This window comes from Columba livia, chromosome Z (assembly GCF_036013475.1).
Source record: "Columba livia isolate bColLiv1 breed racing homer chromosome Z, bColLiv1.pat.W.v2, whole genome shotgun sequence".
Classification (NCBI taxonomy): domain Eukaryota; kingdom Metazoa; phylum Chordata; class Aves; order Columbiformes; family Columbidae; genus Columba; species Columba livia.
The window spans coordinates 35475321-35496920 of NC_088642.1; the positions used below are offsets into that span (position 1 = coordinate 35475321).

The following is a 21600-nucleotide window of genomic DNA, read 5'->3' on the forward strand; positions in this document are numbered from 1 at the left end:
AATTTTATTTAATAATTTATTTCTCTGCTTAATTCATAGATTCCCACATCTAGGGACTGCAAGGCAGATTTCTGAAATATCAGGGCAGATCTATTATTTGCCACAGGAGACAGAGATTTTAATTTAAAGAAGAAACACGGTGGTCCAATAGGTGGTGCCAAAACTCACCGAGCCTTGCAGCTGTGTGCCAGGGTTCACCTTCTGCCTCGGTCCAGACAGGAGGTCTCTGCAGAAGCGGTTCCCACTCCCTGCTACCCTGCCTGCTCAATTTTCCTCCCATGGACCCTGCTCCAAGACCTTGGCCTAATTTGGAGCCAGGAGGGAGTGGGGACATACCCGTGTGTGCCATCTGTAGAAGTGCGGTGGCATCCACCACTTCACAAGCAACTGTGAAGCTCTGCAGGTTACAGGTCCACCAGTGCTGACCGCGTTGCAGACAGCCCACCCTAAAAGCTCCAGGGACTGAAGGGGAACGTTCTGTCAGGTTACCATCTCCATGTTCTCTCCAGTACAGAACTGTTCCCTTCATTTTCTTCCCAACTGCTGTTGAGTAAAGCTTGTAGAACTCTTCAGAGAACTCCTCCGCTCCACACGTCTCTTGAAAAAGTTCTCTATTCTTCTTTCCCTCACTTAATTCTAATTGAGCATTTACACACAGTTATATCTTTTAATCTATCTCCATCAATTAGTCCTGCCAGCTCCTTAATAATTGTGATTGCTCTTCTCTAAATCCCCATCGGTTTGTTTTCATCCTGCTGGTTCCGAGGTTTGTAGACAAAATAACCAGTAGCCTAGGTACCGTATGCCAGCACCAGGTACTAAGGGATGAATTGCACTGTTTCCTCTTGTTGGTTCTTTTGTGTATGTTGTGGGTTTTTTGTGGGTTTTGTTTGTTGGGTTTTTTTTTTGTTCGTTTTGATGTTTTTTGGGAGGGTGAGTCAGCAGGGATATGAGTGGGCTACTCAATCATCCAAATTACTGCCTGTTCACGACCATGGGTCTCCTCCAAGTTTGTTGCTGCGCATGGTGTCCTTCCTTTTTGAGGCTTGCAGGTAGTACATGTGGTAGTGACAGAAGTTACCTTGCTTAGGTGCAGCTTTTCAGGATCTTTCTCCGTTTTTATTATTATAGAAACAAAATAAACATTATATGCTAACCCATGCAATATCAGCAAAAGCACATTTTATGCCAAAAGGTGATGTCGTCCAGAGCCAGAGCACCCTCTGCACTGCAAAAATTGGCCATTTCACCCGCAATTTGTTAATTAACGAGGCATATACAGGTACGTTATCTTCTGCCCCACGGAGTCGCGCTGCCCCCAAGCGAGGCGCCCGCTGCCAGCCCGCAGGAGCGGCCGCACAGACCCCTCCGTCCCCCACATGAGCCCCGAACCCCCGGACCGGGACCGGGAGCGGGACCGGCCCCGACCCCCGCCGGCGCTGGCGCGGGGAAGGGCCCTCGCCCGACCCCTAACGGCCAGCCGTCGCGTTCTGCGCCGCCGTTGAGCGGCGGCGTAGTCCCGCCCCGAGCCCCACTGCGAGTGGCGGGCGGGCGCCCGCGCCCTTTTCTGATTGGCCCCGGCCGCGCCCAGGAGGCTGCGCCGCGCCGCGCCCCGGGCAGAAGGCCGTTCCTGGGCGGTGCGGACCGGCTGATATGGAGGAGCTGGACGGGGCTTGGGGGGAGCTGGTGGCGGCGGGCGCTTCCGTCTGAGGCTGGCTGCGGCGGGAGGGGGCCGACAGCGCCCCGGGAAGGTAACCCATAGCCCGGTGGCCCTTTGTAGCCGGCGCCGAGCCGGCGGGGATCCTGGGGTGGGCCGTGAAGGAGCCGGGAGCGGATCCGGGGCGCTGAGGGGCAGGAGCGTGGGGGAGGGGGCGTGCTGAGGGGTCTCGCTTGGAGGAGGGGCGTCGGGCCTCTGGGGGGCTGAGGGTGGTCGTGAGGGAGAGGGCAGGCTCGGGCTCTCCTTCCCTGCTGGGCTTTCCCCTGTGGGGTGCGTGTTTGTGGGGCTCTTCGGGGGAGCCGGAGGGGCGGCTTTTGCCTTAGACTACGCCTCAAAACCAGCCGGGACTGCGGCTTCTAACGCTGTAAGGGAGAGGAGGATTTTTCTGCGGCTGGTATGAATAACACGCTGGTAGGATCAGCCCCTTCCCCTCAAAAAGCTTTCCTGAGGGGGCACCGCGCAGCCCGGGGGGGGCTCCAGGGAAGGCAGCTGGTCGTCGGTACACTGCAACAGCGGGTTGACTGGGGACAGCTGTACAAAAATACAGTTGTGGTTACTGGTTTGCCACGTAGAAGATGAAAACATCCAGAATTTTTTATCTTGCAGGTTTATACTAAGCACAGCCTGTGCTTTGTCAGGACCCTGTTCAGAGTCTCCATGTTGACCCATCTAGATGAAATTGATTTGAGAAGAAGCTGGGGACGTTCTGTTTGGTCTATGCGTTTCCAGTGAGCATTTAACTCTGAAAAAGGCAGGCGTGTATCCTTAAAGAAGGTGAGAGGTACAGACTAAATGGATCTAAAGACAGCAGTGTTCAATGCAGCTCGTGATGGGAAGCTGCGGCTCCTGTCCAAGTTACTGGCAAGCAAAACAAGAGAAGAGGTAGCTCTGCTGATGTCAGAGAAAACCAATGGTGCCACCCCACTTCTGATGGCAGCCCGTTATGGTCACCTGGACATGGTGGAATACTTGTTGGACCATTGCTCTGCATCAATAGAAGTTGGTGGTTCAGTGAATTTTGATGGTGAGACCATTGAGGGGGCGCCGCCATTGTGGGCAGCATCAGCTGCTGGCCATTTGAAGGTGGTTCAGTGTCTGTTAGATCACGGTGCATCTGTCAACAATACAACTCTGACGAATTCAACACCACTTAGAGCTGCCTGTTTTGATGGTCACCTGGAAATAGTGAAATACCTTGTGGAGCACAAAGCAGACCTGGAAGTATCAAACCGTCATGGGCATACGTGCTTGATGATCTCGTGTTACAAAGGCCACAAAGAAATTGCTCAGTATTTACTTGAAAAAGGGGCTGATGTTAACAGAAAAAGTGTGAAAGGTAAGTTATTTTTTTCACTTTCCTTGTGGTAAGTTGGGGGTAAAGTTACTCATTTGTGTTTCTTTAGGAGGCTGACGTCCAAAGATATTGTCCTAGTTTCATAAAGTGGATGATTAAGACATAAAGTGTATTTGGCTATGTTTTCACTGTTTTTTATTTCAATGTACTCCTTTGTTAAAATGGGTTGTATAGTTTCCTTCTAAGTTAATACATTTTAATCTTAAACCACTAATTCTTAGAAAGACTTAGTCATATGAAACATCTCGTCCATGTGCAAAAAGGTGATAAACTTGCTGAGAGTAGCAATGTACTCAGAAATATCAGCATATATTCTTGTGTTTCATGCTATTTCTTAAACGATGTATGTTGTAGAGAAAACTGACCTGTGCCAATAAGGCTAGTACAAGGATGAGGCATAAAGGAGAAAAATTATTTTCTGTATTGGAAATTAATAATGACTTCGCTCTTCATCCAACTCTTCCTCCCAATTATTGAATAATTTTGGACCTTTTTGCAGTGTTATTAAACAAAACCATAAATTAGTATTGAAGAAATGAAGATGGCAGGTAACTGTGATCCCAACAGAAGAATTTGAGTGGTGCAGAGATCACAAAGAACATCTCTTTACCCCTCTTCACAGTTACCCTGGTGCTATTGTTCGAAGGGAAGATTTCTGTTGTTTTTGCTGTGATCTTAAATATGTGGACCTCTTGGTTTAACTACTGGGGTTTTTAGTACATCTCAAACCTGTAACTGGGTATGATATTTACCTGAGAAGCATACCAATTATTGCAGGTTACAGTTAATTTTTAATTCACTGAGCCAGGATTGTGTTTCAGCAGGTTATTTCTTGTATAGATTTTACTAATCTGCTAATAAACCTTTTTGTAGTGTAATACTTCCTCTGCCTGTTTCTGGACAATCACATTTGTAACAGTATGCTAGACAGTTATTTCTGTTAAAGTGTACTTTGTATCTAGAATATTGTATACCTGTAAATGCCAAATATGAGAGTAATCTTTGGAAAAGCTGTTCAGTTAAATATACCTTTTTTCAGCAGGTTGTGCAAATATGTGGGTTTAATGTAAAGAAAGCTAAACTACAGATTTGTCATAGAGGTGGGCAGAGCAAAATAAAACTTCCTCTGTGAGGATTTAAGGCTGCTTATGAATCATCATGGACTTGTGATAGAATGAAAATGTCATTTTTTCTAGACACAGGGTTCTTGGAATAACAAGCTAAATATAAAATGTGTGTGGTTTTTTTTTAGTTTTAAAACAATTCCTTTACATAATAGGTATGAACAGAGTAGCACTGTTAAATATCTAATTTAACAGGGAAAAAGATAGATCTCTGCAGGAATATTTCACCCTCATTTTGTGCTGGTGGAGTAGGCTTTACTTTACTGGTCCTTATTACTCACTTTACTAGTGCATTGCTGTTGTCTGTGTTCAAACATAAGACAGTTGTGGAAGTGCACAAGTATGGCTAGGACATGATTAAGGTGTTCATGAAGACTTTGGAGTCTGTGTCAGATAAGATGCTACACCAGGGAAAGTGAAGGTCTGGAACTGTCTTGCAGGAGAAGGTGGTGGAGAAGGAGGTAACAAGATATTTGGGGTAGGTGAGTCCTGTACTGTGAAAGATGGCCAATAGTTTTAAATTTGAAGTATGAGCCTGTTGTTGTCTTGTTTCTGCTGTTTTGAAGACCTGAACTTCCACAGTTTCCCCAAATTTTTATGAAGCACATAGACAACACAAATGTAAACGAAGGATTTTTTAAGAACATGTTTTGTGTTACATGAACAGTGTTTGTGGTGACAATAACTGATACCTGGGGTAAAAAGGGTGTGTTTTTTCTCCCAGATTTGTGGAAAATAGCGAAGATATCTCTATAAATTTGGTTTTCTTTGGTGATGGTTTTTGATTGTGGTTGGTCGTTTATTTTTGTTTGTGTTTTTTGTTGCTGTTTGGTGTTGTTTGTTTGTTTTTAAGAAAAGCAAAAAGCAGCCAAAACAACACTTACAGTGAGTTAATTCACCACTGTCTTCCTAATTCAGAGGCTTTTCCAGTATATTACTCTTGTTTTTTCAGATTAAAAAGTAACAAACCAGTTAAACTGGTATATAATAATATCAATAACAAACCAGTTACACTGGTATATAATAATATCTCAAATTGCAAGTTAGGTTTGTTGGGGTTTTTTGTTTTATTAAAAAAAAAAAACCAACCCTCTTGGAACTTAAAGATCTTAAAGCTTTTATGCTGCCCTTAAGAGGAGGAATAGTGTGGATAATGGTACAGTAGCAGGAACCTGAGGCTTTTTTACCTTTGTGCTGGATGAGGAGGATGTTCAGTGTGTCAGTCATTTGCAGTTTTCTGTTCTGCATTGTGAAGCATGCCGGTGACCTCTTGTTAGGGTGGTACTCCCTTGCCATGTTCGGAACAGACCTCTGGGTTCTTGAACAGTGGTTCACCGATGTGTTTCTGTGCACTGTCTTCATTTGGCTGCTATGTGTAGAGACAGAAATGATTACTTTTGCAATTCAAGTGGTAGCAGTCTTTGGCCTTCAAATTACAGGTTTGAGCTCTCTTGGTTATATACCTGGGGCTGTGTTTGTCGGTTTTTGTATTTAGAATAAAATATTTCGTATAAGTGCCTTAATAATAAAATTATTTTGCATGTAGACTATTTTAAAAGGATCTCATACTACTGTTATAACGACAGGACACTTAGATCTTACATTTTAAAAATTTGCAATGCACATTTTGATAATTTGTCTTATGGTTTATCTTCATCCACCAGACTTGCTGCAATAATCAAGATTTATTCTCCTTTCTGCAATTAACAAGTTAAATTATAGATAAAGTACACAGGAGCTGAAAGCCAGGATGGTCTGAATGTAATGGTGCAGGGAGTAAGGATTCTTTTCCAAAATACCTGCTTGAAAGGCAGATAATTTTTTTTTCTGAATGTGGCTTTTAAGTCTTTCCATTGCTCAGTTGCTCGGTATGTGGTCTCTTTCTCTTCAAGGTGATATTTGTGGGTTTTACTGGTGGGTTTCACTAACTCTGTCCCTCTTCTGTTGTTAGCAGAATCATCTGCTAGCCAAAAGAGTAATTTTTCTCCTCCTGAGTGTTAGAAAATTTTGTTAAGAGCTGCTGGGTGTTCCTTTAGGTATCTCTGGAGGATTGTTTGCTTGTAAGCCCTGATTCTTTGTCATATATGGTCTTCCACACTACCGTAGCAGTTGGAGGGACTCCTGTATTTTGAAAATGCAAAATAACACTGAGATACAAAATCTGGTTTTTCTTAGATTCTACTGGCACAGTATTAGATTAGAATAGTTTTGTAAGATGATGTGGAGGACAAGGCTTGTTGTTGTTTTCTCATTTTGGAAAGTAGGAGAGCATGCAGACCTTAGTCTATGGGTGCTACATCAAGGTTATATGCAAGGACTAGTGCTATTTCAGTATTATCATTTTTGTGGGGTACTGGAAAGTGTAACACTCAAACCTGCTGGTAAGGGAAGGAATCTTTTGCAGACTTGGCAGACCCAGAGATAGAGGGATTAGGGGGATTCACACTCTTTGCTCTGTGATCACTGTGGTTTAGTATTCATTAAAAATAATTAATTTTCTCTTGCAGTAAACATTAAGGAGTCTGACAGGTTTATTTTCTTCTGAGTTTTTGTTGGTTTATTTTTTTGTCTTGTCTGCTTGCCATGATTAATTTTATGGTGGGGGGAAGGGAAACACCAAACAGAAAACTCAAAACAAAGCACCCTTTTTTTTCCTTTCTTTCCCCCCCCCTTGTGAATAAGTCTTTGCTCTAAAAGTATTCTGTGTCTTTTTTTTGGGGGGGGGGGTTCTATTTTTTCTCCTTTTTTGGTAAGTATTACATGGCATAGTGTACTGCATTTCATAGATATTTTGTGTGTGACACTGTGTGGAAACAACTTCATAGGAATGTCTGTAAATAAAATGAGGATAATTCTTTCAAACAAGGAATAAATTATTGAATTTCAACTAAAAAGGAGTTTATATTGCAATTAAATGATTAACAGCATGCTTTTTATTGGTAGTCTTAATAATACAAGTTCTCATGGGGTACTTCAGCAAGCAAGAAAGCAATTATTCCATTATGGAATATGGAAACCAGATTAAAATAACTTACTGAGATTAGAAAGTCTTTGCAGTTTTCACTTAATTTCTTCTTAAAACAAAGTCACACCTTTAATTTTTCTTTATTCTGCATGCTAAGTGTAGGGATGTATTTTTCTGCAGTTTTTGTGTGCACTGCCCATGTAAAACTCTTGAACGACATAATTACTTCAAGTCCTCTGTTAGAAAAAAAGAAAACATCAATGTTACATGAACAGCTTCACTTAATAAAAGTGATTGATTTCATCTGTACAGCAGCAAAAATAAATGCATGTGGTTAATTTTACATACTGGTCGGTTATTTAAATCTTTTTCTCACATGTTTAAAGATCTTGGATATGAAATCAGCTTGATACTAAATTTTAGTGTAACTTTTACTACCTGTAAGTTTGATCAAGCTTTTTGTAAGTATTAGGAATTGAATATACTTAATTGGTTGCAAATCAAGTCAAATCACTTTGTGTCATTGCTTCATTTTCTTTCATTCCCATGTCACAAGCTGCCAGTCTATTTTGGGAATTATTTGCTTCTGACATGGAAAGACATGGCCTCATTATGAATTTGAATGCCCATCCCCAACTCTGATTTCTTTGATATGTGAAGTGTTTGCGTAATGTTCATAGCACTTTCAACAGAGGACTGTAACCAAAGAATAAAACGTGGAGCTGTGGTGGCAGCTGACCATAGCTTTTTCCTTAATTTGTTTTCAAACTATTTGGAAAGACTGGAGGTCCATTTCTTTGTTGCAGTTTTTAATTAGAGGAAGTTATTAGGTAATGTGAATAGTACAGTTTTATACACATAGAGATAGTTTGTAAGCAGTGTTAGCAGCACAGTATAATGGCGCTCACTTAATAGCTGAGAAGTATAGTGACTAGCAAAACATTTCCAGTCCAGTTTTATTTCTGTGCAAGAATGATGAGCCTTTAATCTTGTTGTAGTATTAGCAATCTTCTCTATGTAATTAAATTCCTGCAGATCATTTTAGAATTAAAATGGATTAAGAAAATTTAATTAAACCTGTTGTGAAATACTATCATTCACACCTTCAAGAAATACTTTGATTTGACCAACATCTTTGTATGTGTCCCTTGGAAAACTGCTTATGAAAGAGAATGACTTTCGAATTACCTTTATTTTCAGCCTTTTTCCTTTTTAATACAGCAGTAGATATAATGTTGACTTGTAGTTTGTTACTGAATAAACCATGTTACAAAAATTGAATTAACTTCTTAATTGTGTTTAGCCACTGTTCTTGACACTATAGGCAATATGTTGTTTTTGAAATGGGTCAGTTAATTCACAGAATAATGGTTGATTTGCTATAGTTATTTGAACTGTTCCATTCCTGGCCAATTTATGGAACATAGACTTTGAATCACATATTAAGGTCATTGTCATGTTTTCTTTCAAGTTCTTCCTCAGATTTAACACTTGACACTTGCTAAGTGTAGATGGCTAGTAATCTTATTTCTTAAGACTGGGGTTTATGGTTTTTGAAGTTGGCAGCTCTCAACTGTCTTTCTACCCGTGCCCACTTTTAGTCTATGGAAACATGGCTTTTTACAATGTGTTCTTTCCACTGCTGTACCTGCACCATCCAGTAAAACTGAAGTGAGGTGCAGCCACTAAAAATTAGTGGGGATGACCTTCCTTTATTGTTTGTACATGGCTTAGAATAACTGTGGTTATTTTGAATCTTAAGGGCTACTATAAGTAGCTAAAAAACTACACTACTTCCGATATGTTGTCAGCAACAGCTGTTTAAGCTTAAGTCAGTAATTGTAATACAAATAAAAAAAAACATTTTTTTTTTTTTATTAAGGACATACAGTTAGACAGAGTAGTGAAATTCCTTGGAATCTTAAGCATACTTCAACATGTTCTGCGTAGCTGCAATGTGAATTAATGACACATAGACTGTTGGATTGAACCTGAATTTGCGCAGACAATGACCAAACTTAATTTGTGTGGGTTTTTTCAGCATTAATGTGTCATAGAATATGTACCTGGCAAGTGATAAAAGGGTATCAAAAGCAGCATTCTGTGGTGATGGATCTACGATATGTAATATGGATAGCTGCCATTGGTCCTATTGTCAAAGCCAGCAAAATACACTAATAGTTGTGAAGCAACAGTAAGAACTTAAGTGTTACTAATACCATTTGTTTTATTTGTCTTTGATATGCTTTTCTATTACAGCTTTCAAAATATCTTAAAATATTGATTTGTAGATAGAAGTACTCCAGCATAGGGAGATGAGTTATAATGGATGTGAGTTGTCAAGTTTGTGTATTTTTCTGTCTGCTTATGACATCTTTCTATCATAGGAATTTAATGGTCTCATGCTCCTCAATATTCAGCTATTGACCATTGTCTGGTCTGTGATGTGTGATAAGGACAGAGGGAATTACAGCTGAGAAACTGTGCGGGCCATAATCACTGGACTTCACCTAAATTTAGTTAAATCTCTGTTCCTGTGATTGGAAGTTTTGTTGATATTGGTCGAGACTGTAGTGTGACCAAACCTCTCTATTACTGATAAAAACTGCCTGAGTTACTAAAGATTGAAAATCACTTGTCATTGTATGAACTGATTTAGCTCTGTAAATCTTGATCTAATTGGTATTTTCAGGTGCCACTTTGTGTCAGGGTGTCTTCCTCAGCTTGCTTGTTAGTAAATGATAGTAAAATCACTGACCACTATTAAGAAATGTTTTCGGAAGGGAATGTTTTGCAAGTCTGTTAATGAAACAATCTGATATTTTCTGTGTGATTTTTTTTTGGTTGGTTGTTTGTGGGTTTTGTTTTGTTTTTTATGTTTGGAACTTGTACTTCTGGTTGGGGGATGAAATATGTTCATAGTTCTGCTATAATTGCAAAAACATGTCAAACTTGGGCCTAAAGCTTTTGAAAATAACTCTTGACATGTCTTTTGTATGAATTTGATTAGTGTGTCTGCTGAATTTCGGTATCTTGTGAGCCTGGATTGAGACTTGGTGTGTCCTGAACAACTACCATTCTGTCTTACCGTTGTTTTTCTGATTGCTGGAACTGAGAGCAGCTAAGAGGTCTTGAAATGTGCTGTCAGGTTTTCTTCAGATGGTACACATACAAGTTTGAGGAAGAAGCAGCAGACCAATTTACCTGTAAAGTTTTAAGAAGTTGAAGATTAGAAGAGAAGGAGTTGAAGAGGGATGATTGGGATACTAGTGGGGAAACCAAGGCAGAATGCCCACTGCGCATCAGAGAATTTTCATCTTAGCAAAACTTGAGTTGCTACATACTTATTTTTCTGCATACCAAAACTTGAAAAAGTGTTGGATGAACACCTTGTTGTCTCAGTGGTTTGCCATCAGAAGATAAAAGCAAGGTACTACATGATAATATGCTAATTCAGAACACAGAATAGAGGTCTGCATTGTGGATATAAGGTATCTGGCTCTTCTGGCAACAAGTAGGTATTGAATTTGGTTTGGCCAGATGTTTCTGAATTTTGCTTTTTTTTTTTTTTTAATCAATTTGACGTCCTCTTACTGTGTCTTGTTAGAAAGAAGCTAAGTGTGTTACAAAGTCATGTATGCAAAAGCTAAAGGATGTCAGGATTATTTATATAGAACTCTATCAGGTTCTTATAATTGAAAATTGAATAAATTTTCTATTTCTGAAGTGTATTTTATAAATGAGTCTTTCTTCACATACAGGTACTAACTACAGATATTTTGCTTTTGAGTTTATCATGTTTATGACAGGGTGAACAATATGTTAATGGCAGAAAGAATGCATTGGCAGGAAGATTTTACCTCTATTTTAGTTTTAGTTTATTTCTATGCAGTGTTCAGCTTTTAAGACAGACTGCAGACACATTTTTATTTGAGTTTCATTACCTAAATACTCTAGTATAAAGTGTGAACTGCACATTCTAAAGGGCCTGGAAAAAGAAATAAAGTGAAGATAAATAGAAAATGTTTTGATGAGTAGACTACATATCTACAAATACACACTTATCCCAAACATTAGCTGAATATTTCAAGACTACTGCTTTGTTTCTTAACCCACTGTAGTTCTGTTAGAGACTAGAAGCACTACAGCAAAGCACACTTAGTCACTGTCTTGTTCGCATTAAAAAAAAACTACCAAAAATGCAAATAAGGAAGTTTCAGGAAAGTTCTCTCTCAGCTTTTAAAAGCCAAATTTGGCAAGTATGGATGGGCAGAGAACCCTTAGAAAAAAGGTCTAATTTATGAATGTGGAAACTTGCTGACAGTGTAACAGAAGCTGATGATGTGATGGGCAGTTAAGTGGAGTTTGCAGGGCTAATGGTATGAAATCTTAATTGGGGTGGAATTTTCACATTAGTGTTCTGTTCATAACTTACATATTAATTTAGTGGGAGGCTGAAAAATTGCTATGCCTGAATCTGTATAATATACTTGAAAGAAGAAGATGGATTTAAATTCTGTAATTTTTAAAAGCAATCAACCACATAGGAAACTTTCTTATGTTGGGAGAGGACCAGGAGGGTTTGTCTCCATCTTTTTCCTTCTCCTACAGTGAAGTGCTCGTATTTGAAGTTAAGCAAATTTTCATCTGGTTGAAGGCTAATAGTTAAATATTTAACTGTGGTGTTCAGTGCTTGCTTTCTGTTTTTCTGTGGATAGCGTTTTCAAACAGGTGACACTAGTGCTTACTAGAAATTTACCCACATGGTGTTAGAACTAGAGTGCCTTTAAATAAAAGTCTGTGCAATGTTATGCTAATGAGAAATAATCTGCATGTAAATGATAAGAAGTTTATAGGATAGATGGGTTTCTGTTGAAGGCATTTTTTTCTTCTTGGCTTTGGGAATCCTAACCAGAGGAGCAGAGGGATTAATGTGGGACTTGAGGATAAAGACCTAAGAAAGCATTAAGAATAGTTTGGCTGTATACCTGTGCTTGACAAAATATCCAGCTCCCCCCAGAATATACTGGCCATGTCAGGGGCCTCAGCTAAGATGAAAGGCCTATTGCGATGGGTTGTATTTTCTGTTCTGTACAATTATTGCTTCAGAACATCTAAATCAGAAGGGTGGGCAAATGGAGGGAGGAAGAGGCATGTTATAGAGACAAACAAAGCCAGTGTTGAGTCAGCCTGGCTTTAATTTTCATATGGATTTTTGTTTGTTTGTTTGTTATTGCTAGAGACAGAGGGGAAGGGCATTTTGACAAGGGAAGAAGGGAAAGTGAAACAGCATAAAGATAGCAGGCTTAAGTTTCTCTTTCATACGTGGAAACAGATACAAAATCCCTTAGAGAATAAAATATTTCAGTCCGAAGGGACTTAAAATGGTCATCTGCTTGACCACTTCAGGGCCGACCTGAAGTTAAATGAAATTTTTAAGGGCATTGCCCAAATGCCTCTTAAACACCTCCCATGGCACAGCTTTGGACCATTCCCATGTGTCCTGTCACTGGATCCCGGAGAGGAGAGTTCAGCATCTCCCTCTCCATGTGCCCTCCTCAGGAAGCTGTAGAGAGCGATGAGGTCATCTCTCAGCCTCCTTCACTCCAAACTAGACCAGCCCAAAGTCCTCAGCTGCTCCTCACAGGACATGCCTTCCAGCCTTTCCACCAACTGTATTGCCCTCCTCTGGAGGCATTCAGGGACCTTCACATACTTCTTGAATCGTGGGTCCCAGAACCACTCCCAGCCCTCTTGCTGAGGCCGCACCAAGACTGAATCCAGGGGACAGTCCCCTCTTCTGAGCTCTAGCTGTGCTGTGTTTGATGTCCCCAGGATGGGGTTTGCCTCTGGGCTGCCAGGGCACACACTGCTGACTCACACTGAGCTGCTGTCAGCCAGCACCCCAGGGCCCATTCTGCAGGGCTGCTCCCCAGACACTGCTCTCCTAGTTCATACTTGTGCCCCCTGTTACTGGATCTCAGTGCAGAATCCAGCATTTATTCTTGTTAATTTTCATTCCATTAATCATTGCCTAATCTACTTAGATTCCTCTGCAAGACATCTTGTCCTTCAAGAGAGTCAACAGCACCTCCCAGTTTGATGTCATCAGCAAACTTGCTAGGGGTGCATTCAAGTCCTGTATCTAGGTAACTGACAAGTAAAATGAATAGCACTTTCTGTAGGACTGAGCCATGAGGAACACTGCTGGTGACTGGTCACCAGCCAGATGTAGACCTGTTTGCTACAGCCTCTTGAGCTCTGCCCTTCAGCCAGTTCTTCACCAAGCTTCTGAACCTGCTCATCCCGCAGCTGGACAACTTGTCCAAAGGATGCTCTGAAGGACAGTATCAAAAGCCTTACTAAAATCCAGAAAAGCTAAAAATTACATCCACTGCCTTCCCTTCATCCACTAGGCTGGTGACCTTATCATAGTAGGATATCAAATTAGTTAAACAGGACTTTCCTTTTGTGAGCCCATGCTGAATGTGTCTGATGATTGCATCATCCTTTAAATGCCTTTCAACAGCACCCAGTGTGATCTCAATATTTTTTCCAAGCTCTGAGGTTGGACTAACAGGTCTGTAGTTTCCTGGGTCTTCCCTCATGCCCTTATTATAAACTGGACTAACACAGGCCAGCTTCCAGTCAGTGCAGATCTCCGAAGACCTTTCATAAATGACTGAGAGTCTTAGAGAAGTTATTTTTCCCTAGGTTTCCTCTAGCAGAGACTCAGGCATGGATTCCAGAAATGCTTCTAAAATAACTGATTTGAAAGGTACAACTTAGAGCAGCTTGAGCTGGGTTCCTCCTCAAGAGGGATGCTCAGCAGAAAATAACTTGGTCAATTTTACCCCTTCAACTCAAGCCCCCACCCTCTGTGCATCACTCCGGGCCAATTGCAAAATTAGAGTCTGGGGTCCCCATGTGCTTCATTGGGTCTCTTCCTTTTTGTCAGGTTGACTGATAAAGTTCTGACCTTCAGTTGCAGTTTGTTGCTGCAGCTGGAGAAAATAAGTGCTTGGTAACAGCCAAAACGTTCTTCTGTTTGATGCTGTTTTGTTTGCTTACTTATCTCCAAAGACACAGCTCCCTTTATATTGTAGCTTGAAGACTCTGTGGCCTTTTTACTTAATGAAGCAGAAAGTCCAAAGGTTCACAGCTTGCAGAAATTATGCTAAGCAAACTTATGCTAAGTGAATTTTATGTTAAATAAGTTTTATAAGAACCAGTATACCAAATAATTCAATAAGCTAAGGCAGTTTATTCCCTAACAAGAGGGGTCCTGCTGTAACGTCCACTAGCCCCTTCAGTATCATGGGATGAATCACATCAGGCCCCATGGACTTGTGAACATTTAGCTGATATATCTGGTCCCTTACAAATTCAGTGTCCATGAATGGCAAGTCACCTCTCCCACAGTCATGGTCCTCTGACTTAGGGGACCAGGTGGCCCAAGGTCTCTCTATATTATTAAAGACTGAGGCAAAAAAAGCACTAAATGCCTCTGTTTTTTCTCCATCCCTATTAGTCATGTGGCCATCTTCAACAAGTATCAGTCTGATGTTTTATTTAGGCTGCTTCTTTCTGTTAACATACTTAAAAAGCCTTTCCTTGTTGTCTGACACAACACTGGCCAGTTTCAACTGTGAGATTTGTCCTTTTTTGTCTTCTCCCTGCATAAATGAACCACAGCTCTGTAATATTAATGAAAAGTGTGACCTCCCTTCCAGAGAGTGTACAATTTATTTTTCCTCTTGTGCTCCTCGAGGAGTTCTCTGTTCAGCCAAGCTGGTCGTCTTCCCTCTTGACTGACTTTTCAACACAATGAAGTTGCTTGCGCCTGTGCTTTTATGTAGTGGAGAATTCAATTTAACTTTTTTTCTTTTTTTTTTTTTTTACATAATGAGACAAAAAGGTCCTTAAAACCTCTTTAATTCTTTCAGGCAATAATATCAAGCATTTTGATTTGTATAACTGCCTGTCAGACTTGATATTTAATCCGATCTTGAATATTTTACTTTGTCATCCAAGCCTTTCATAGTCCATAGATGTCAAAACAGCTATTTTTTTAAGTATTAATGTTTGGGTATTTTAACTTTATTTTAACTGTTAGTGTGGTGGGGGTTGGACCATGATTTGATTACGATTTGTGTAATTGTGTTTCTTTTCTTGCAGGAAACACTGCATTACATGACTGTGCAGAATCTGGAAGTTTAGAGATCATGAAGATGCTTCTCAAGTATTGTGCAAAAATGGAAAAGGATGGTTACGGAATGACTCCCCTTCTGTCAGCTAGTGTGACAGGCCACACAAATATTGTGGACTTTCTCACCCAGCATGTACAGACCAGTAAGGCTGAGCGCATAAATGCTCTGGAACTTCTAGGAGCAACCTTTGTGGACAAAAAGAGAGACCTGCTTGGTGCTTTGAAATACTGGAAGCGAGCTATGGAAATGAGATACAGTGATAGGACTAATATCCTGAGCAAACCTGTGCCGCAAACACTAATTATGGCGTATGATTATGCTAAAGAGGTAAACAGCAGAGAAGAGCTAGAAAATCTTATTGCAGACCCTGATGAAATGAGAATGCAAGCACTATTAATTAGAGAACGTATTCTTGGCCCTTCTCACCCAGATACATCCTACTATATTAGATACAGAGGTGCTGTCTATGCAGACTCTGGAAACTTCAAGCGTTGCATCAACTTATGGAAATATGCTTTGGACATGCAGCAGAGCAATCTTGATCCACTGAGCCCTATGACAGCCAGCAGTTTACTGTCATTTGCTGAACTGTTCTCCTTCATGCTGCAGGATAGGGCAAAAGGCCTGCTAGGCACTACTGTCACATTTGATGATCTTATGGGTATACTGTGCAAAAGTGTTCTTGAAATAGAACGGGCTATGAAACAAACCCAGTGTCCTCCTGATCCGATACAGCTGAACAAAGCCCTTTCTATCATTTTGCATTTGATTTGCTTGTTGGAGAAAGTACCTTGCAGCTCAGAACAGGAGCATTTTAAGAAACAGACTATTTACAAGTTTCTTAAGCTTCAGCCTAGAGGGAAGAACAATTTTAGTCCCCTTCACCTTGCTGTTGACAATAATACTACATGTGTGGGTCGTTACCCAGTTTGTAAATTCCCCTCTCTGCAAGTTACTGCTATCCTGGTGGAATGTGGTGCTGATGTAAATGTCAGAGACTCTGATAACAACAGTCCGTTACACATTGCTGCGCTGAACAACCATCCAGACATCATGAATCTTCTTATCAAGTCAGGTTCACACTTTGATGCCACAAACTTGCATAAACAAACTGCTTGTGATTTGCTGGATGAGAAGGAGATAGCAAAAAATTTAATCCAGCCTATAAATCATACTACATTGCAGTGTCTTGCTGCTCGTGTAATAGTGAATCATAACATATACTACACAGGGCACATCCCTGAAAAACTAGAGAGCTTTGTTTTGCTCCATAGATGATAGTGTGGAGTCTCACAATACTGTTTTTGAAGCACGACTTGGTGATGGTATTTTCCTTTAGCACTGTTGTGATACACCAGCGTTCCCTTGGCTTGCTCCTTCTTGCTCTTATTGGCTAAAGCATTGTTAGCATCAGATCTGTAGAGCTGGTTACCCAGTATTTAATATGAATATGCCATATAATATATTTTGTGGGTTATTTAGAAATGTAATGCCATATTTAGACTGTTAAAGTCGTCTGCCAAAGGCTTGTCTATTCTGGTCTTATTTGCCTGTTGGGTGTTTGGAACTGAGTTAAGTATTTTCCACTGATGTCTTTTTACTATAACTGTTATGTGGATTTTATACACTTGGAAGGTCATAATTTTTTTGTTTTGCTTGAGCATTTCTACTCTTACTCTATTCTTTTTCTATGGACTCATTGCTAAACTGTACAAGTTGTATGGACTTGTTAACATTTGCAACTACCATAAGTGCTTTTATCTTCTCTATGCACTGGCTTAAACATGACTGTTGTGTGTGAGCATATTTCTATGCAGCACTTGGCCAATTTCAACTTAAATGCCAATTTTGTTTTGCAGTTTGTTTGGGGCTCTTTTGAGAATGCTGTCTTTATAGCATGATGAATTTTAGAATTACTTATCAGCTTTCCAAAGTTGGGTTTGACTTCTTTGACTGCTTTAACTGAGGTTGCTTTCATTTTGATCTTCTGGAAATCTGTCCTAAATTCAGGAGAAGAAAATCTTGCTTTTTCTCATCGTAGTCCACTTGAACTTTGAATCTGAAAATCATTTTATTGCATCATGCGGTTAGGGGAAGAGTCCTGATTATGTACAACTGACACCTTCCCCTTTGCACTAATGTCTTGCTTGTGCTGGTTTTGTGACTAGATGTGAAGTTCGCTCGAAGTTTAACCTCAAATTTAATTATACACTTCAATGAGAAATAGATCAAATGTATGCTGTAGTTTAAAATTTACAAATCAACTTTAGCTACAAAAGAAACTAAAGCATGTTGGTGGCATGATGTTAATCAGTCCAGATCTAGACATCATCTAATATAGTGAGTGGCTGTATGCCAGAGTATTGGAAGTTCTATAGCAGTGTCCTTTTTTCTTCATTTTAAGTATCTTTATAAATACTTGCATGGATTTTTCATCTCTGTTATGTCAGCTGTACTTAACAAAAAGCGGAAGTTCTGTTGTGTATATAGCTCCTAATTAAAGTACCTATTTTTATAATATTTGCACAACAGCTTAGCTTTTAAAACAGAAAGGGCTCTTTTGACTTGATAAAAAAAAATCCGTAAACGAAGATCATAAATGTGAGTGCGATTCAGGTAATTAATATAATTCAGCACTTTACTGTTGATTACTAGTAGAATTTATTATGGCACATTAGCCCTGCAAATGTCTTAAAGCAAAATTCATTTCTGTTCAATAGAAAGCAGTTTACTTTCAAGTTTAGTGGTCTAACATATTGGATATTTTTGACTTGATGTTTCATTTCAGTGGTGGGCAGTAATTGTACCCATGGGGTTCTTGCTCCAGAAATTTAACAAGTTGATTTAGGCCTTGGTTAGTGATAGAGCTATTTGGACGCCAAGTGAACTAGATAAAGGTAAAGTTGTTTTAGCAGGGTCTTTTTAATTTTTTTTTTTTAAGTTGATATCAGAACACTTTTTTGTTTATGAAATAAGATGAGGAAGAATGTGTCTTCGGAGCATATAAGAACAGTTCTTCCTTGCTTTCAGGCTGTTCTGTGTTTCCTGTTAGTGTACAGTGTGTTGCTTACTAGCTTAGCAATTCTTTGGAAAAATATGGGGATATTTTAAACAAAAGTATGTTGAAAACAGTGTTGTTTGTGTGTTATTGCTTTCTGACTCTATTTTGAAACAGCTTTCACCTGTTTGTCCTATGCCATGTCTAGGTTGTATGAAGTTATGAGAATGAAGAAACCCTGTTAGTTTCTCTCGCAGATACACAGGAGTAAAATTATATTAGATTGGCTGAATTTCTCTCCTTTGTAATGATTAAAAGACATGCCACTCGGTTTGTCATTTGTGAACACGTGTAGTTTGATTTTTTTTTTTATGCTTTTCTGCTACTCTTTTGAGTGTCTAGAGAATCACAAATCATACCATCCTAGAAATGATACACATTATTCTTCAAGTCATAAAAATAATTATTTTTATGTAGGCCACAGAGAAGGGGATTTTTAGATTTTTAGAGTTTGATACTCTAGAATCTGTAATGTTCTTTAGTGGTTTCAGTTTACATTTCTGTCTTTATAACTGTCAAATATACTGTCTAAAGTTAGTTGGACATCATTAGTCCAGAAATATAGTCTAAAAAAATGTTAGTTGTTAGCAAGTTTTTGAGTGGGAACCATTCTCAAAAGAGAAAGCATATCACTATTAAGTGTATGTAAATCTAGTGAAACGGAGGTATCTGCTGTTAGCTACTCTTTAAAACCAAACCAGTTTAAGAGGCCATACTGATTTCTTGTTTGTAGTTCTGTCTAAATATCTACCAATGTGCATCAGTCCTAAAGACTTTCCCCTCCAGGCAGAATTTAGTTTGTATGGTGATGAGGCCGTCTGCTGAACTCCTGCCTTGCCAGATACTTGCACTTAGGTGTCCAGGCAAATGAGTTCATGCATTTAATACGACTCTCAATTAGCCCTGGATGTTTACATTACCCTGTTTAATTTTTCTTAATTTTAAACCAAATTGTTGCAGAGCTTGTGGTGGATAATGTGTTAGGGTTTAGTTCAGGATTTACTGAGTGGGAGAGGTTTCGGAACAGCAGGCCCTGTCCGAGATGCATGTGCCACTAAGGCCAATGCTAATGTGTAGTAGCAGTTTGCCCCCTTGGCAAGCCACTTTTGTCTCCACACCGGTTTTCTCTCTGCTCCTGTATAGGTACCAGCTTTCTGGACCAGCATTTTTTTTCCTTCTTTTTTTTTTCCCTTCAGTCTTGCCACTTCAGAGGTAGGAATAAGTTTATTTTAGTGAGACATACTGATGCTAAATGCAGCAGTGTTGGTAGCTGGACTCAGACTGTGGTAAGGAAAAGGAACTAAGGGCCATTCAGAATATAAAGAGTTGGTATTTCTTTGGTCAGATGTTTAACTAATTCTTTTCCCGTTCTTCTCTTTTCTTCCTATTTGGGCTTTTCTTCTGATGAAATGTACTGCTTCTGAGCTAGTGACACAGAAGAATGTTGAGAACACTGTGGAAAATAAATGTATGCCCCACAGAGGTGAAACAGATTTTAAAACTGATTAAATAATTCACAGGTATAGCTCCGGAGAGACAAAGGCACTGATTCCTCCTTGCTTGTTAAGACCTCTGAAGTTGTATTTTTTGGGGAAGGGGATAAATGCTCAAAGCAGTTTTTCTTCTAATCATCTTGGTTTTCAACTGAAATACTTCAACCAGGAAATTGAAGAGCATTCTCATAAAAATGAAATGCTTTCCTTACCAAATTCTAAAATCGTATTCCTATTTTCATATCACTTACGCTGGTAACAAGATTCCAGCTGTCTGTGGTGTCTCTGTTCTGTTTGTTAAGTGCAATGTTAAGACACTTTCTGAAATGCATGGCAATAGTGTGGTTAGTTTTCCATATATACTTTAGAACAGTCCCCAGATAGGAAGTAATTTTGTGTATTTCTTAAGTCTCCAAGGAGCTTTCTTTTAACAACTGTTTTGCAGTGGGTTAAAATTAACCTCTTTCCAGTTTTACAAAATGCTACTTTAAAAAAGGTATAGAGTGCTATAGCAAAATGTTTACAGGAGGATTTATAAAAATGTGCCTCTCCTCAGTTCTATGTCAACTGCAAGGTGACAGTAGCAGGATAAAACTGCTCTTGAAACAGCTTTCGTATGCTTTGAAATATAGAGTGGAATGCACATTATACTCTAAAATGTTGTCAAACATGGGTTAAGTATTCTAAACACTAATTTCTCTCTTCTGTGACTACAACAAAGTCAGCTAGTATTTAATGCTTCAAATTAATTTTGGGGAAACTGATGGGAGACATACTGGACTTCTTGTATCTCTTGGCTTTGAGTGTGAAAGTAACTGTTGGCCCCTCAGTGCGGGCAGAATGAAAAGCTCTTGTTGGTTTGGTTTTAGCTAACATTGTATTTGTGTTCCATTCTATCACAAAGACTTGCAGTTTCTTTTTTACGTTAAGTGGTTAATCTTTAATGGTAATGTAAAAAAGGAATAACAAGCATATTTCTCTGTTCTTACTCTCTTTAGGCTCCAAATGCAGATTACATTAAAAATATGTTTTGGAGAACACCTCTCTGTGTCTATATTATAATCTGTTACTCTTAGGGTTACTGCAGTACTGTTTTTTAATCCCCTTTTTCTGTAGAGTATAAATTGTTAAATATGAATGATGCAGCTTTAGACTTTGATCTTCATGTCATTAAGAATTGTAACTTAAACAAAATGTCATGTTTCATTCTCTTTCTTTTCTGAAACGGTGGTCTTGCCAAGCCTTAAAATGAAAAGTGGGTGACAGTGAGGAAGAGGCTTAAACTTCATGATACAGGAGAAGTTTTTTTCCCAGTTTCTAGAGAATGCAGTTAGTCATGCTATTAACCCTGTTAAAACACAGTAGATTTAGTAGTTAGCAGGACCTTATAAGAAGTAAGCAACAGACACTTCTTTAAGAAAGTTGCATAAATTCATTTTCTCCTTAAAGCCTTTCAAGTCTCTTCCCTATTGCATTAACAATTTAAAAAAAAAAAAAAAGAGGAGTAGAATTCTCCAAGGGTGAGAGGAAAAACTGTGAGGAGATCCTTATTAAAGGCAGCTGGATAATGGGAAATTTTGAAGAACATTGCCATTGTAATGTTTATGGTTAGGCACAGTAGTCACAATTCCATATTTAAAGACAGTGTCCACTCCAGAGAGCTGAAATTTTAGGTTTAG

At 39.4% G+C, this 21600-nt stretch overlaps 1 protein-coding gene across 2 annotated transcripts; it reads left to right on the top strand.

Annotated features, from left to right (window-relative positions):
• The first annotated feature begins 1594 nt into the window (after positions 1-1594).
• On the top strand, positions 1595-20961 carry FEM1C (fem-1 homolog C). 2 transcript variants are annotated; one of them, XM_065045375.1, is made up of 3 exons: positions 1595-1751; positions 2324-3053; positions 15339-20961. In XM_065045375.1, exons 2-3 carry the CDS (start codon positions 2510-2512, stop codon positions 16646-16648), a joined length of 1854 nt encoding a protein of 617 aa, XP_064901447.1. In that variant the 5' UTR covers positions 1595-1751; positions 2324-2509; the 3' UTR covers positions 16649-20961. The 2 variants fall into 2 exon arrangements, with proteins under 2 accessions (XP_064901447.1, XP_064901448.1); XM_065045376.1 differs by lacking the exons at positions 1595-1751; positions 2324-3053 and adding an exon at positions 3145-5634.
• Positions 20962-21600: the final 639 nt, after the last annotated feature.

What these genes read in the sequence shown, in the direction of transcription:
- FEM1C (XM_065045375.1), top strand. Translation starts at nt 2,510, where the DNA reads ATGGATCTAAAGACAGCAGTGTTCAATGCAGCTCGTGATGGGAAGCTG. An exon ending in TAACAGAAAAAGTGTGAAAG is followed by an intron (nt 3,054 to 15,338) that starts GTAAGTTATTTT and finishes CTTTTCTTGCAG; the next exon opens with GAAACACTGCATTACATGAC.